Source organism: Equus quagga, chromosome 8, assembly GCF_021613505.1.
Source record: "Equus quagga isolate Etosha38 chromosome 8, UCLA_HA_Equagga_1.0, whole genome shotgun sequence".
NCBI classification, from domain to species: domain Eukaryota; kingdom Metazoa; phylum Chordata; class Mammalia; order Perissodactyla; family Equidae; genus Equus; species Equus quagga.
In genome coordinates this window covers 132,811,522-132,827,318 of record NC_060274.1, presented here as the reverse complement: position 1 = coordinate 132,827,318, position 15,797 = coordinate 132,811,522, and the positions used below count along the sequence as shown (strand labels likewise).

The 15,797-nt window shown below is 50.7% G+C and overlaps 1 protein-coding gene across 1 annotated transcript in view; it reads left to right on the top strand.

Annotated features, from left to right (window-relative positions):
• Window positions 1–3,578: 3,578 nt before the first annotated feature.
• VIPR2 (vasoactive intestinal peptide receptor 2) overlaps window positions 3,579–15,797 on the top strand; it is a 68,755-nt gene continuing 56,536 nt past the window's right edge. The window contains exon 1 of the mRNA XM_046668993.1: window positions 3,579–3,690. Within this exon, the coding sequence (XP_046524949.1) occupies window positions 3,579–3,690 (112 nt within the window). The remainder of the gene's footprint in view (window positions 3,691–15,797) is intronic.

Here is a 15,797-nt window from a genome sequence, read left to right as displayed (position 1 = left end):
GCCCGCGCTGCTGCCGCGCGCGCTGCTGACCTGCTGCTGGCTGCTCGCCCCGGTGAGTGCGCCCGGGACCCCCGCTCCCTGACCGTGGATCCATGTTTCCCCCAGAGGGGAGCGCCCCGTGCGCCGGGCTGCACTTCCCTCCCGAGTCCCGGCACAGGGCTGGCCAGGGGCGCGGGGCGGGGTGGCGCGGGGCTGGGGATGCCGAGCTGGCCAGGGGCGCGAGGCGGGGGCGCGGGGCTAACCAGGGGGGCCGGCCAGGGGCGCGGGGCTGGCCCTGAGTGCTCCAGAGAAGGAATAGGGTCCCCGGGGGCGTTCCGGACCCTCCCCAGCGGAGCCGAAGCACCGCGCTCCGCGCCAGCCGAAGTCAGCCTTCGGTGGGAGATGCACGCGCCGTCTCCCCGGCACCGACCGCCCCGGATTTGCTGGGCAGGATGCTTTACTTCCCCGGGGCTGTCAGAAAGGAGCTGGATCCCCCGCCTCCAGGGATCGCGCCGGCGAGGCCCGCGGGTCCCGGGGCGCCCACCTGCGCAGGCTTCCCGCTTCTGGGAAATGGGTTTGCTTCGTCATTAACGGCTTCTCCTTCCGCTCCTGGCGCTTGTCACTAGTTTCCCTGTGTTTTAGTGTGTGTCAGGGGCAGACGCAATGTGGCGAAAGAAAGTTTCCTTTTGGAAGTATTCCGCTTTGATTTTTCTACCATTATTTAAAAGCACCGAAGGAAATTACATTCCGAAGAGAAGCTGGTTAAATGAGGGCATTAATAGATTATTTAGTTCCCAAGAATTCTTCCTTTTATTTGAAGACCTTTTAGAAACAAGTTCGAACCTTATTTCTTGCTTCCTTCCTCGCGGACTGAAGACTGTTGTGTGTGTGCACGTCGTACTCTGTGTGTGCACGTCGTATTGTGTGTGTGCACGTCCAGCCAACATCGCAGGCTCTGTTGATTCATCTCCCCTGAAGGTTGTGCAGCTGAGGACGGAGCTATCTGGGGAAAGCAGTAATTGCTGAGGCTGTCTCCTCCGTGTGGGGGCGGGGGGGGGGGGGGGGGGGGGGGGGCATAAGCCTGCCGCCCTCCTTGTGTCCTGTAAAGGTTCTCCTCCCTCGGAGGAGGGCTGTGAGAATAAGAACCTTGCTACTAATTGCAATGCTTTGGAAGAGCTAGTTTGTTAAAAGTACCGGGAATTATTGTGGTTAATGCTGCTTTAATTTCTAAGATGTCCCAAAATAAGTCATCGCTCTGCATATTCCAAGAATGTCAGGTATTATAGTGTCTTTTAATACCTTAACAAAAATTTATTTTTCTTTTTAAGTCAATATGATTTCCCTGATTCTGAAATCTAAACCATTGGCTTGTTTTTCCCATGGAAAAATATAGCCTGCTTGAAACCAGGATCTTCTGCAGTTGGAGGTTGTCCAGTAATAAGCTAGGGGAAGGAAAAAAAAGCTTTAGATCTTTTTTAAAATGAGGGTAAATGTGATGAAAGTATACAGCATTACGTTTCTTCTCTTAATTCTGTTAGGAAATTCTATTCCTGGTTAGAATTCTAATTGACCTATTTCAATAGTAGGATAATTAAACATAGATGGTCATAATATAGCCAAGAGTATGATTCTTTTTAGTAAAAGTAAAATTTTCTTCAGACACAGGAGGGGGTGCACCTCCAACCTACCATGTATTTGGGGGGGGCCAATACAAAAAGAGAATGTTGGACCTTTGTAAAAATAGAGATCAGAGACTATTATCTTCTAAGACTGAAACACGTGGTTTTGTCTTTGCACACACAGACAGACAATATTAATCACTGTTTGTGTCACATCTTTAGTTCCTGTGACAGATCCGATGTGAACTCACCCATCCCTTGTTTAGTGGAAGCCACAGTGATGGGCTCTCCCCAAATTCTTCTCCTTGTTTACCCCTCGAATCTTTTTGAAAAGCTCCTTCACACCAGAGTCTAAGGCTGGGTTTGCACGATGACCTGCAGCCTCTCACACTGGGGCTGTCCTGTTGGGGCTCCTGGCAGTGACGAGGGCAGAGGCTGTCCCTGGAGGATGAGCCGGCTCTAGGGTGGCTGGCGTGCCATCCTTAAGAATGGTCTTAGGAACAAACATGTATTTACTCTAATTAAATCGAAGCCTATGAAATGGAGGACTCCAGTATTGAAAGATGATTGGATTAAAGAGCTCTATTGCCGCCAAATTAGTGCTAGCAACATGCAGTGTATTACGTTAGTAAGTTTGTTTTCCGTGCAAAAAAAAATATATCCTATTAGGTTTCATATTTGTTGTATAACTCCTTTACAAAGTAAATAGTGGAGGTTTTTTTTTTTAATAACCATGCCAGAAATATGAAGGTGATTCTTTTAAATGAGTGTTAATTTGGAAGTGGTTTAGAACTGTGAGATTTTGGGGGTTTTGTAGAACTTTTGCTTGACTTCCTTCTTCTGGTGGGATTTTTTAGTTATTTCTGTTTTTTTAAATCTTGACCAGGTGAACAGCATTCACCCAGAATGCCGATTTCATCTGGAAATACAGGAGGAAGAAACAAAGTGTGCAGAGCTTCTAAGGGCCGAATCAGAGAAATACAAAGGTGAGGTGGGGAGCTGATGAGTAGGACTGTGCCCGGGGACTCAGAGACCCCACAGGCCCTCTGGAACGGGTGTTTCTGGTCGCCTGCATCTTCGGGAAAAAGGGAAAAGGTCCGTTTCCACTGTTTTTTCATGAACTCTGGTAAAACTCAGAGAGCATGGTGGTGTTGGGCCAAGGGAGAGCTTCATGTAAACCTTTTAGAAGAAAGCCTTGATCCTTAACAGTAGCAGTTTCCGTGGTTTGAGATAATACACCAGTTACTAATTTCATGGCGTTGTTATGCTTTGCAAAAGCAACTTCATTTCCACGGAGTGAGTATTTATCTAATTTCTTGCATTTTAAAGTGAGTTACATCACAGATGATTTGGGTCCTCTTAAGAACCGTGGGAACTTGTCAGAAATCAAACAGGAAAATGAGACTCATGTTTTCCTGCAGACAGATCTTTGTGACTACAGCGAAGTGGCTGATTTTATTTTCTCCAGGTCGAGAAGGAGTGCCAGGACAGCAGGCACTCCACATGGGCACATTCACATGCCTATAAACTCACAAGGTTCTGGGATGACACCCAGAGGACAACAGGAGCAGAACCCTTTTGCCCTTCAGCTTTCTTTTTCTCTGTTCTGTGTTATTATTTTATCCTCTTCAAGAACAAATTAAAATCAAAATATGACTATGTGTCAAAACAGTGTAGTGTCCCGCAGGGGACCCCAGACCCTCAGTCACAGATGTGGGCTCTGCTTTGGACCAGCACTGCCCAATAGAAATAGACCTTGAGCCACATAAGAATTTGAATTTTCTAGTAGCCACATTAAAATAAGTAAAAAGAAACATGCGAGATATTTTATTTATCCAAATATATCTGAACCATTATCATTTCAACTGTAACTGATATAAGATACTGATGAGAAATTTTACTCTTTTTTTTTTTGTATACTAAGTGTTAGAAACCCAGAGTGTATTTTGCACTTACAGTGCATCACAATTTGGACCCGCCATGTTTCAAGTGCTCACAGGTGGCCAGTGGCTCCTGCACTGGACTGACGCTAAAACTGGCATCCTGTGCCCCTTCCTGTCCCCTCTGGAGCCTCCACTTCCGCAGCTGAAAAGTGAGGTCTCTGGCTCCAGGATTCTTTCCAGCCTTAAAGATCTGTGATTCTGCGGGGCACACATGGCCCTGGGGCCCACATCTTCCAAATGGTCTGGTTGATCTCTGTCCAGAGGAAGGCAAATGAAGTAGTTCAGCTCCACAGCAGACGTGGACTGGATGTCCGTCCCATGCAAAGCCATGTGCTGACCATTAGCCACTACAGGGATGGATGAGACATGGGTCCTGCCAACCAGGGCCTCGTGACAAAACAGTCGTCATGGCCACTGACGTCCATTCCCTTCAGTGAAAATTAAGAAATTTAGGAAAAGTAAGTGTTGAGTGGAGATGGTCTAAAGCCTTTAGAAGCATCTCGTTAGTGGCCAGTGAGCCCAGGTCCTGTCAGCACATCCCAGCAGCCCACTGGCGAGGCCTCCTGCATGGAGTGGGGCGGGCAGGAGTGCCGTCTGCTGCATCCTCAGTTGCTGACCTCGGCCTCTGTCCAAAGACCCGGGGATGGGAACTCCACCTCCTCACGCCATGTTGGACAGTCATGCTGCTGATGGGTCCTGAGGCTGCCTGAGGATGGTGTCCACTCGCGGGCATTAATTTGCCTCCTGGAGCAGCAGTGAACAGAAGTGCTCCTTCCCAGGAGTGCGTCTTCCAGCATTTAAAGGGTGTTCGTAAGCGCTGCCTTCTATTCCAAGTCCTGCATCCGTCTTCAGGACGCACGCACGTCCCAGGCCCTCTGCCACAAGCTCTGGACGCACAGGCACTCCCGAAATGGTGCAGGGAGGAGAGCTGTACCATTGGTGTTGCTGATGCAGGGTCGTAATGGAAAGCAGACCAAGTCGCAGTCGGTTTTATCATTGTTGGTAAATTCTCTACAGACCGTGCACCTCTCCCCTGTGGACACCTCGGCTGGCAACTGCTCCCCTCCCCTTGCCTCTCCCAGAAATGATGTTTTAGGGAAAAGCTCCTAAAATACTGTTTTAGTGTTTCTTTCTTGTCACTCTTGACTTCCTGCTTTCATCAGGAACATTTTGTTAACAAACAGAAGACTGGCCCCGTTCCAGTGGGCAGCAGGGAGCTCTTAAGTTTTGAAATGTGGAATGTGGCCAGGACTTTCCCTCGGAGGAAGTCCCCTCACACGTGGTCAGGGGGTGGCTGACAGTGATGGAGCATCTGTAAGTTTGTGCCAGTGACTCACCTTGACAGATGCGGGACGAAGAGAAGCAGGACTAGTTCAGGGAGGCTAAGTTCTCTGCCGTTGTGAAACAGAATGTTGTGATCCACAGTCAGGCCTTTTTTGTATAAAAGATTCTTTTTTACTGGTTGGCTCACATAGATGGGGCGTGGCCTTAATTAGTTAAAAACAATGTCATTTTAGTTTTACTCTATTCCACAGGCACAGGTTTGACCCCTAATCCCTGGCCAGCCGTTCAGGAGGACAAGCCATTGGCCACAGGGGGAGCTGATGGCCAGGCAGGGGTGACACGCTGGCGGAGGGGGTGTGGGTGGGGGGGGGAATGGGGCAGGGGCAGCTGCTCCTCACAAGCCTGGGTTGTCGCTGTGAGGAAATGCAGGCACTGAATTCTCAGCTTCCTATTTTCAGAGAACATCAGAAATGCAAAGTTGATGTAAAATATTCCAGTTTCTTAAAAGTTTGCAACTAGTGCTTAAAAAAACTTCTGTGGGAGCCAGGCAGACCTCCTGTGTGGCAGATACTGCCTGGGAATGGCCAGGCGGCTCTCAACTCTCAACGTGGTGGCTGGATGCAAGCCTGACCCCACTGTTGGAGACACCTCATGGAGCAGAGATGCGTCAGGACATTTTAAATATTCACTGGGAGCTCTTGTTCCTCCTGCCTTGATTCAGAGTCTCTCAGAGGTGGTCTGTGTGTCGCCCACGTCAGATGTGCTAGGTGGCAGTATCTAAGGGCAGAGTCTGTGAAAATCACCGAGTTCACCTCGGCCTCAGCTCAATCAGAATGAGGTAGCTTTAGACAAAGGCCACCAGACGTGGCCCTTGTTTGGAGCGGTGGAAAAAGAGATGACTCAGTGTTCTTTCGAGGACAGGTATCAGTCCTTGGACATTTTCTCATATCAAGGGCTCTCCCTATTAACGTTAGCTCTATAGCAAAAATATCTGCATCTGGCTCGCCCCACCTTTGTGACTTGCAGGAAGAGCTGGGTAACAGGCCCTTCAGCGAAAATGTGACGGTAGCTTAGGCCTGGCCACCCGTCAGCGTTCTGTAAAGAGGGACAACTTGTGTTCTAAATTCCTTGTTTCCTTTTTACTCTTCGAAATATGCATGGCTTGAATGCCAAGGATATAAATAGTAATAAGTTACCAGAATAAAGATGCGTAGATGAGATGACACAGCCAGTGTGCAGAGGGAAGGCCTTCTAACTGGACGGGGAGAGCACGTCGGCAGTGGACGTCTGCTTCTTGAAGTGAGAAGTGAGAAGAGACATCAAGGGTCTGCAGTAGCCACTTTTAGATTCTGTAGGATTAAGAAACTGATGTGAAAGAGCACCAGAAACAGGACAAAACTGGTTTTCAGTTCTAGTGAGGTAATTTGTGTAAGTCTCACGAGGAATTCTTGTTATTCCTTGTTGAGTCTAAAACAAACACAAACCAACCAGCCAACACGTAAGTCCATACAGAAAGCGATTTCAAGTGTAAACCCCTTTAAAGGATTCACTTTGTAAGAGGGAAAAGCTCGGGAGGTACTTAGAGCTTTGTGACTTGATATTGATTTGTTGCTGAGACTAACTTAATCCTGCCAATATTCATATGAGGCACTCTGCGGCCACAGATGCCTAAAAATATAACTAAGACGCAGCCCTGTTCCCAGCGTATGGCCCGCGCTGACCCGTAGGTGGGAGGGAATGAGTCGGCCATCCCAGGCTTTGCCCAGTCTTCCTGCCTATGCACAGGTTTGGTAGGAACTTTCATGTGACTTTGTATCATTTATGCCCAGATCTGGAGAGGATGTGGCCTGTACTTGGGAGGTGCAGACGTGGGACCTGTATCTTCTTGGTGGTTCCACGCTCCAAGTCCTGCTGTTATGCTGTGTGGCTGAAATGGCTGTGACGGCGAATGTCAGTTTTGGACTGGGGCCATGGGAGGTGCCAGACTGAAAACCTGATATTTTTTGACTTTTTTTTAACAAAGGCTTCTGGACTGATTTTGATCAACTTATGAAGAGCTGTGACGGGTTTGGATTGTCCCCCCACTTGTGCTTGCAAGTTAGCATGCCACAGCTTCAGGTGCCTGCAGGAGACACGAGACCCTGGTCAGAGACAGACGTCATTGCACCTGGCACAGCAGGTCTCGTGGCTCCCTTTTCTTGAGTCCCACAGGAGCCGTGGGAGCAGCCACATAGATGCACTGCCCACGGTCGGTTTGTATCATAGCTGAGGAGCCCCCAGTGTCACAAGGAAGCTGCTGATGCTCCTGCCCAACCTTTGCTACAGAGAAAGATGCTACCTCAGTTATCGAGGTCAGCCAAGAGGGAGGCACGGAGCGCACTGTTGCTCACATCCCCCAGCTTGGTGTTGTCTCTCCCGGTCAGCACGTGAGCTGCTGAGGAGTGGCCACTGTGGTCATTCGTTCCCATCCTTCACAGACGCATGAGGAAGGTGCACGAACAGACCACACTGTGTCATGTTCACACGGCTCTGAATGTCGGGAAGCCCAGGCACAGCCCAGGGATAGGCCGCTGCCCTTTGACATCAGCGTGATGCTGGAGACCTCCTAAAGGTGGCCCGTTTCTGCCCTTTTAATTTTCTCTCTGATGTAGTAGTCTTTGTTCTGGTCCGCACTTCTCTTCGGGCTGACGAGGTAAACAGCCTGGTCTGTTTTTCCCTTAGGATTGGATCTTTTCTTTTTTGACTGAGTTTCTTCTAATTTCTAAAGTCTTTAAGATCAGCTACTCACCTTGGATATTTAAATAATAATCATGTATTGGTTTGAATTTTAAAGTAACGGCTGTAAATTTATTTTTTACAGGAAATAAATCTCACTGAAAAAACTTCTACCCTGAGTGAAGTCTTTGTCTAGACTCGTAAAGGAATGGCACACCAGAAATGAGCTGCTGGCCGCAGGGCCTCTGCCTGGAGTTGCTGCGGTCGGGGGATGAGGGGCGTTCGCTCCTTCCTCGGGTTCTGTCCTTCGCTGATGTTTCAGCACGTTTTTACTGAGCGTATGCTGGGTGGGAGGGGTGATGAGAGACTGGGAGGCACGGTCTCTCCTCTGCGACCCGAATCAAGTCCCCGTGCATTGGGATGAGCGGGGCTAACGGGGCTTGGAGCCTCTGGATTTCTGAGGGGAAACCAGAGAACGGGAACTTGCAGGAACGTCAGTCTACTTGGAAGCAGACACTGACAGTGATGGGAAAATGACCAAGGACTGACTTCATCTTTACTCAGAGAAGAGGCAGAAGAAAGGTGGGAGGGAAAACTACCAAGAAAACGGCAGCTTTCTGATCGTAAGCTAATCGGTGACCCATCGGCACTTGGGAAATTTCCTGTAAACCTTCCACAGGCGTCCCTGCTGTTCCGTGACCTTTGTGTTTGTTTCCCTCTGCCACGTGCGTCCTGTGCTCGGCCTGGAATGGACTGACTCCACCCAGCCCACCCGGTTCCCACCACAGCTGACGGCGCCCCTCCCCACAGGCTGAGCCCCGCGCCCCATCCCATTCCCCTCCCGTTGCTTCTCTCGCGACAGTGGACACGAGCCCTCTTGTCCGTCAGGCATGGGATCCCTTCCCGGCGTTCCTCAGCCTCCTGCACCAAGGCGTCTGCTGGAGGGACCCTTCCTGGATGGCCCTGGTAAATCCAAGGAGCAGACGGCACCCCGGTGCCCGGGCAGAGGGAAGGCCCTGCGCATGCCCTGCCCCAAGAGGCTGTACACATCCAGTCTCAGGACAGGGCAGGAGACGTCCACCTGGCAGCCGTCGGGGGAGGCCTGGCCTTGATGCTGGAGGTGGTCATCAGGTAACCCATCTCACTAGGCAGCCAAGCGCAGAAAAGTGAGGCTCCTCCCAGGAGCCTCGTCCAGAGGGCAGAGCCAGCCTGGGCTCCCAAGTCGGACGTCTTTTCACGAGACCACGTCTGGTGTCTCGGGAGATGGAGACTGTGTGTTGGAAGGGGGTTCTCTCTTTAATGTTCGCTTCAAAGAGCAGGAGGCTCCTTGGAGTATCCCGGTGTCACCAGCTGAGGTTGCGTCTTGCCCTCCTGCACACTCATGTTGGTTGTTTGTGCTGTCATCCCGAGCGACCCGGTGGAGAAGGACTCCGTCAGCTGCTGAGCCTGGTGAGGCCAGCGTTCTCCTCTGTCCTGCAGTGGTGGCTGTGACGGTTCGGGCAGCTCTGTGGTCTGGCGGTTCCACTCCTGGTGGGGCTCGCTCGGTCCTCTGTCTTTGTGTGTGTGAACGGAGGCCCAGCAGAAGTAGTCGAAGTTTATCTGCAGGTGGCGATCACACAGGCAGGCTCAGAGCTCCCTGACATCTGCGCCACTTTCACCGTGGTGCTTTCTGTGACCTGCAGTTGGCAGGGCTCCCCCCGCCTGAGAATTAGCACTTGCAAAGGCTCCTTTTCTCCATCCTAGGGAAGTGTTAATACGGCTTTCCACCTAATCTGTGACTTCTTCGCAGCTCCTTCCTTCCCTGCGGGGGCAGGAAAGAGATCTGTCTGAGTTGACACCAAGGGTGAGGCCAGGCCACCTGGCTGGGCCCTGCCCGCTGGCCCCCGGTGACAAGGACAGCACGGTCATCCTAGGTTCCTCCAGCGGGCACCTACACTGTGCGCCCGCGAGGCCCTGGGCTAGGTGCTCTGGACACTGAAAGGCAGACTCGAGATGATCTCGTGCCAGAACACACCGTGGGGGTTCGTTCGGGGGAGACAGAGGGAGGATTTCCACCTGGGCCAGGGGGCTGGCTTTGTTCCAGAGCCTGGAGATGGTAGGATCTGACGTGTGGTGAGGTGGGAGCAGCACATGTCAGCCACGCAAAGCAGCCTGAGTGCGGCCACGGGAGGAGGGGAGCTGGGCAGGCTGGGTAGTGGACACAGGACGAGCAGTTTGAGGACAGCAGAGTTCCCCCACGGCGTGGAGAGCTGGGACCTGAGGGGGCAACTGAGGAATTCTGAAAAGGGGGGTGTTTCTGTGTGAGCTGCGTGTCAGGAAGGCTCATGGAGCAGACGCTTCTGAGAGGAATCAGGGTGACCCTGGATGCTACCCTAAGGAGATGATGAAGATGTTGGTTGTGGACAGCGACTGGAAAGCGTCATTTCAACGATGGTGGAGCCAGAAGCCTAGCTGCAGGGAGATGAAGACTGGCAAGTCCCTGTGGCTGGAGAGGGTGGGCAGGCTACTCCAGAAACGAAGAGAAAGAAGACAGCACAGGAGCAGCTAAGAGGCGGGAAAGGTACGTTAGGGTGGGGACTGTTGCGCGTGTGCTGGGGCAGAAGGGCAGGGTGTTACAAGACTGGAGAGCCGGCAAGTGGGACCGTTTTGGGCAGAAGGTACTGAGGCAGGAGGAAGACTGACTGAGGGGCGGCCTGTAGGTTGGCCCTGGAAGGAAGAGGAGGGGAGGGAGGGAGGCAGGGGAGGGATGTGGAAGGCTGAGCACCAAAGGGCCGGGCACAAGGACCCTTGGGAGGTTCTGCTGCTGGGGTGCATGGGGGCTGGTGAGGTCGCTAGGACTGTGACCCCGGACACTGACTTGTGGACATTCTAGGGGTGCCAGGCAGCTATGCCACACCAGTCCCCTCATCCTGCAGACCTTGGACATAGCCACATCTCCCACCAAGTCTGGGAGGGTGGCCCCTGTGGTCTCACAGGCAGGAGCTGTAGATGCCTGTGGCCTGGAGAGCAGGGCGGGCGTTTCTGCACTTGCGTGGTTCTCACACTCAAGCGACACTCAGCCGTGCATCTGCTGATGATTTATCAGCCTCGTCATGACACTGGTAGATGTATGTGCTGGGACCGTCCCGGGAAGTCACCCAAGTCTCCGTCGTAAATCAGTGGGAGATTATCCTGGGAATGACATGGCAGGACTCCCCACGCGCTGCGTCCCTGCCTCAGCCTGAGCCTGGCTTTCTGCAAAGCGTCGCTCGGCTCTGCCGCCTGGAGTTGGTGCGGCACCAACAGCGTTCCACGTCGTCCCAGATGTTGGAGGGAAGGTTTTCAAGAACTTTTAACGTGTAAGGAAACAGAGGCTGTTCATAAAAGATAATAACAGCAAACATCTCAAAGGGTGAGAGGACAAGCGTTTTGCACACAATTTCGCACACTCCCCAGTTTTCCTAAAGTGACGCTTTTTTGGGACCTCACTCGGGTTCCCGTGTCAGTGCGGTGTTGGAGGAGGAGGCGTGAGAACACTGCTCCTGTCTGTGAGGGGTTTCGTGAGTTCCTGGGCAGCAAGGGTAGCTGGGGGCCCAGACCACAGGCCTGATGTCAGAGGACATTTGGACTTTCGGTGTTTATTGGATTCAGGGTGTTTTTTGAATGTATAGGTTCACACTGGATCTCTGTGTTTCCTTGAAAAACCCTTTTGTTCGGTTAACAGCTTTGGTTAATTCTGGGTTTGAAGTCTTGGTTTAATGTCAGTTCAAGTCCCAGGATATGACTCCCACGCACGGAATCTGCCGGAACCACTGCGCCCAAAATAACACTTTGCTACTTCCGGATTCAAAATTCTGAAGTGAGCCCATTTCAAAGCACTGTCCAGGGCGAAGTCCCGCAAGTGGTGTCTCCCAGGCCTGAGTGTGTAGTTCACCTCCAGGCTGCTGAGGGCGGATTATTCAAGACCCTGATCAGGCAGAATACGGAGGCATCCTGGAGTTGTCCCGGTGAAATGTTCTCTGCAGCACGCTCACTGAGTTTGCAGTCCCAGCTCTGCCGCAGGGCCCAGGCTCCCCCTGTGCAATATCTGGGTGTCTTGTGCAGTGACCCGAGGAGGCAGCGTGGTCCTGGGACCTCGGCCTTGGCCTGCTTAGCTGTTTCTCTCGGGGCCTGAAGGCTTGACCTGCCGTGTGGACTCGTTTATGAGCCAGGGGGCGCTGAGGAGCCGGTCCCCAAGCTAGGCCTTTGTTGGCATGGTTGACGTTTTCCGCAGCAGGAAGCGCTCGTGGTCAGGGCCCCCCTGGTCCAGGTCGCTCCATGGGTAGAGCAGCCTTGGGGCATAGTCGATGCTCAGTAAACGTCTGTTGAAGAATGAATACTGATCAGTGCAGGTTCCAGGCTGGCACAGCTGCAGTTCTGCAAGATGTGTGAAGTCACGAGGAAGCGCACTTGTCGCTGCGACAGGGTATTGTTTTGTTCTGTCTCGGGGGCAGTCAGGTTATCACACGGGAGCATGTCCTGTTTCATTGTCTTTCAAGTGGTTCCTCCAGCTCCTGACGACGGCCACCCTTCCCCATGTGGTCATCTTCGCCTGCACTGGCCGTCTCTGAGGTTCCAGAGCACAGGCTTTTTGTTAGTTCTGACAGGACATTGTTGGGATATTTCCCCTCAAGCGGCTCCTTCCCACTCTGTTCCTGCCAAAAGTGGTTCTCTTCATCATCCCTGATTGCACCATTTCTAAAGCGGCATGTGGCACTGTGCCCAGCTTAGCGAATGCCTGGATGTGGCTTTCCTTGTCTCACTGGCAAATGTTTCAAGGACAAACGATGTGGATATGCACCTTAGAACAGCAGGAGGAGGACCCTTCATTTAGCAGAATTTGATCACCACCGTTAGTGTCCAGATTACCAGGGATCCTACAGGACTTAGCATGACTGGATATTTGTAACCAGCCGCCTGAAGCAGCAGCATCAGAGATGTCCAAAGGGGAAACCAAGACCGAGGGGCTGCCAGGAAAATCTGGGAGCAGGAAGTGTGGGCCAGTGTTTCGGGGTCTCCAGAATCAGTGAGAGGTTTATGGGTGATGGTGTCCGCGGTCCACAGGGCTGGGCACTGGGACCCTCCCGGCGTCACAACCATGTCCTGCAAGGCTTTGTCGGCCTCACCCGGAGCCTTGTTTACAGTAGACACTAAGACAAAGAGTCCTGGAATGCAGCTTCTGCAAAGCCGTGTTTTTGTACCACTGCTCCTAGCAGCTGCTCAGGGTATAACTTCCATCTCTCTGCCCCGTGCATCCTGAACTCAGGGAGCAGAGACCCTGGGATCCCTCCTGTGTGGTGTGGTCAGCGAAGGCTACTGGGAAAGGATGCCTGAGCATCCGGGAGTGGCAGTATTTTCAGGGGTGGTCTCCGAGCAGAAAGCCAAAGCAAGGTAGTATGAGAATGTTGCTAAATTGCTCCCAGTGAAGGCCTATTCTCCTTATAACAGGGCACAATTGGAAATATTGGCCACATTACCAAGGCTCTGACTAGAATGTTACATTTAAAGAAGATGTACATAGACTCAGAAATGACCAGACAGCTTGAAGGAACTGCCTGGAAAAATCAGCCTAGTACCTTGCTTACAAGTTTTCAGCAAAGCAATCTTAAAAAAGAGCTTGTATGATCAATCACTATTTTTGCTGAATTTATATAAATAATCAGGCCAAGTTTAATACAAACAAATTAGTTTTACTATGATTATCTTTAATAAAGATGGGATTAACTGGAGAGAAAAATTATGCTTGCCCCTTTGTAGATATTAAATTCTAATCCTATTAACTGTCTTTAAGGTTTTGTTATACCTATAAGCCAGACTGGATTCTGAATTCTTCTAGTGCCCTTAAATATCTGGCTACAATACTCCAAACTGACACTTACAATTTTACTGCCCCTGAAATCTCCTTGGAAGGGACTCTCTACCCAGATGGCAGCCTAGCTTCAGGGACTTGAGCCTTGGGTGCACACCTCACAGCTAAGGAAGGCTCCACCTGACATCTAGTCCTATGCAAACACTGGAGACCTCCAAGTCAAATGGACTAGGAAGAGATGCAGCCGACATCTCAGGCACACGGCTTTCCCAGGATGACCAGACCAGACCTGTACACCCTCATCCCACTGTTGTTTCTTACTTTATTTTCTCCCTACCTTTCCTGGAAGGACAGTGTCCTTGTTCACATTTCCCAGTCTCTTGTGAAAGGGAGAAACCTCTCTGATTGCTGGATTTGCCATCAGAAATCTTGGTCTGTCCAAGGCAGTAATGACCCCTTACTGCATCCAGTAAGTAATTTGACTGGGATTCTGGATGCTGTTGTTTGTCTAAATTGATCTGGTCCACTTTACTGAATGAGGGTCCTGGGCCCACCTAAACTCATTCCTTGCTTTGATTAACCCAGCCTTGGAAGGGGAAAACAAAATATTTTGAATATTTTGTGAAAAATGTTGTGGGGCCATTGATGTAAGTTTAATCATTTGTATATTTCTTAACATGTCCACGTATTTAAGCAACCTCTCAGTATGTAACAACATAGAATCTGAGCCTTGATTATATAATGCGAACGCCTCTGTGCTGGTGAATGAGTGAATAGTACTTATGAGGGAGCCTTATGTACAGTCCCTGGTTATACTTTCATATGTGGAGGTTTTGGTAATGGCCTTTGTGCTTGGGCAACTCATTGCCTTGACAGCAGGAGAACACAAGGGCAGTGTGCCTTTGCTGTATTCACGTCCTATCTCTCTACGTAACCAAACAGAGGCCTCTCACTGGTCTGTTCCATTGAGCCACTATAATCATTTTAAACGAGAACTTCTGGAAGGTGTGTGTGACTCTGGGTTTACGTCCATAGGAAGAGCTTTCTTCCCATGGATCGGAGTGAGTGTCAATGAACAAGTGATCAGGAATCTCTCCATGACTCTAGAAGAGTTGGCCGACTCCACAGCCAAAGCAATTTCAGCTCAGCAACAGTCACTTAACTCATTGACCAAGGCAGTCTTGGATAATCATGTAACCCTTGATTACCTCCTCGCTGAGCAAGGAGGTGTCTGTGCAATGGTGAATGCCTCCTGTTGCCCATGGACAAATGCCTCTGGGGAAGTAGAAACCAGTTACATAAGATTAGAGAGCAAGCACTGTGGCCTCAACCAATTTCACCTGACAACCCACTGTCTTTTGATTTGTTCAGCTGGTACCTTCAGGTCTGGGCTCCTGGGTTAGAACCATCTGCAAACTGGGATTGTTGTATTGCTCTTAATCTTACTCTGTATACTTGTTCTGAAGTTCTATACCTACTGCCTGTCGAACCTCTGTAAAAATGACATGCCCAGTGAGGTGATGCTGGCTCAGCACTTGATCTCCAGTGCCTACGACCTTGGAGAAACATAGACTTTAGATGGGAAATTCCTGAGAGTTCTCCCTCCTAACTTCCTTCTTACTCAAATGTGGCCTAAATGGTTTCCAACCACTGTGCACCTTCCCTCCAATGTGGGACACAACAACCAGGAAAGGTCCTTCCTGGCACTGAGGGACAAGACCACCATGTGCAGAGAACCCGACTGTTGATCAGAGATGCTTTCAGACAAGACCATTATGTATAGAGACCCTTGTCTGTTGATTAGAGATGCTTTCAGAGAAAGATCTTGACCAAAGGGGAAAATGTGGAAATTAATAACAGAAACCTTAACTAAATTGCAGTCAGGGAGGCCTGAGGGGAGCTCTCACCCCCATGGCACATTGTCAGCTACACCACATAGGAAGCGGTGGACACTTGCATCCCCAACAGGAAGTAAAAGGTGTCAGCTCAGCCAATGAGAAACCCCACAGCCCAGCCAATGAGAAACGCCACAGCTCAGCCAATGAGAAACGCCACAGCTCAGCCAATGAGAAACGCCACAGCTCAGCCAATGAGAAACGCCACAGCTCAGCCAATGAGAAACGCCACAGCTCAGCCAATGAGAAATGCCACAGCTCAGCCAATGAGAAGCTGTTGCCCCCTGAACTGCTCCTCTCCCCCAGTGGACTTTCCTTTAGGACAGCCCCTCCCTCTCCCCCTTTTCTCTATAAAAGCAGCTCCCTCCTTTGTCCTCTGGACTTGCCTGTGGGTCGCCATAGCATGGATGTCCTGAGTTGCAGTTCTTTTGGCTCTTTCCTGTTAAACTTGTTTTGAGGGTAAAATAACTGGAAAATTTGCTTTTTAAGTTGACACACCTTAGTGCCAGAAAGTTTTGTTTCTCGCTTTCTTGTC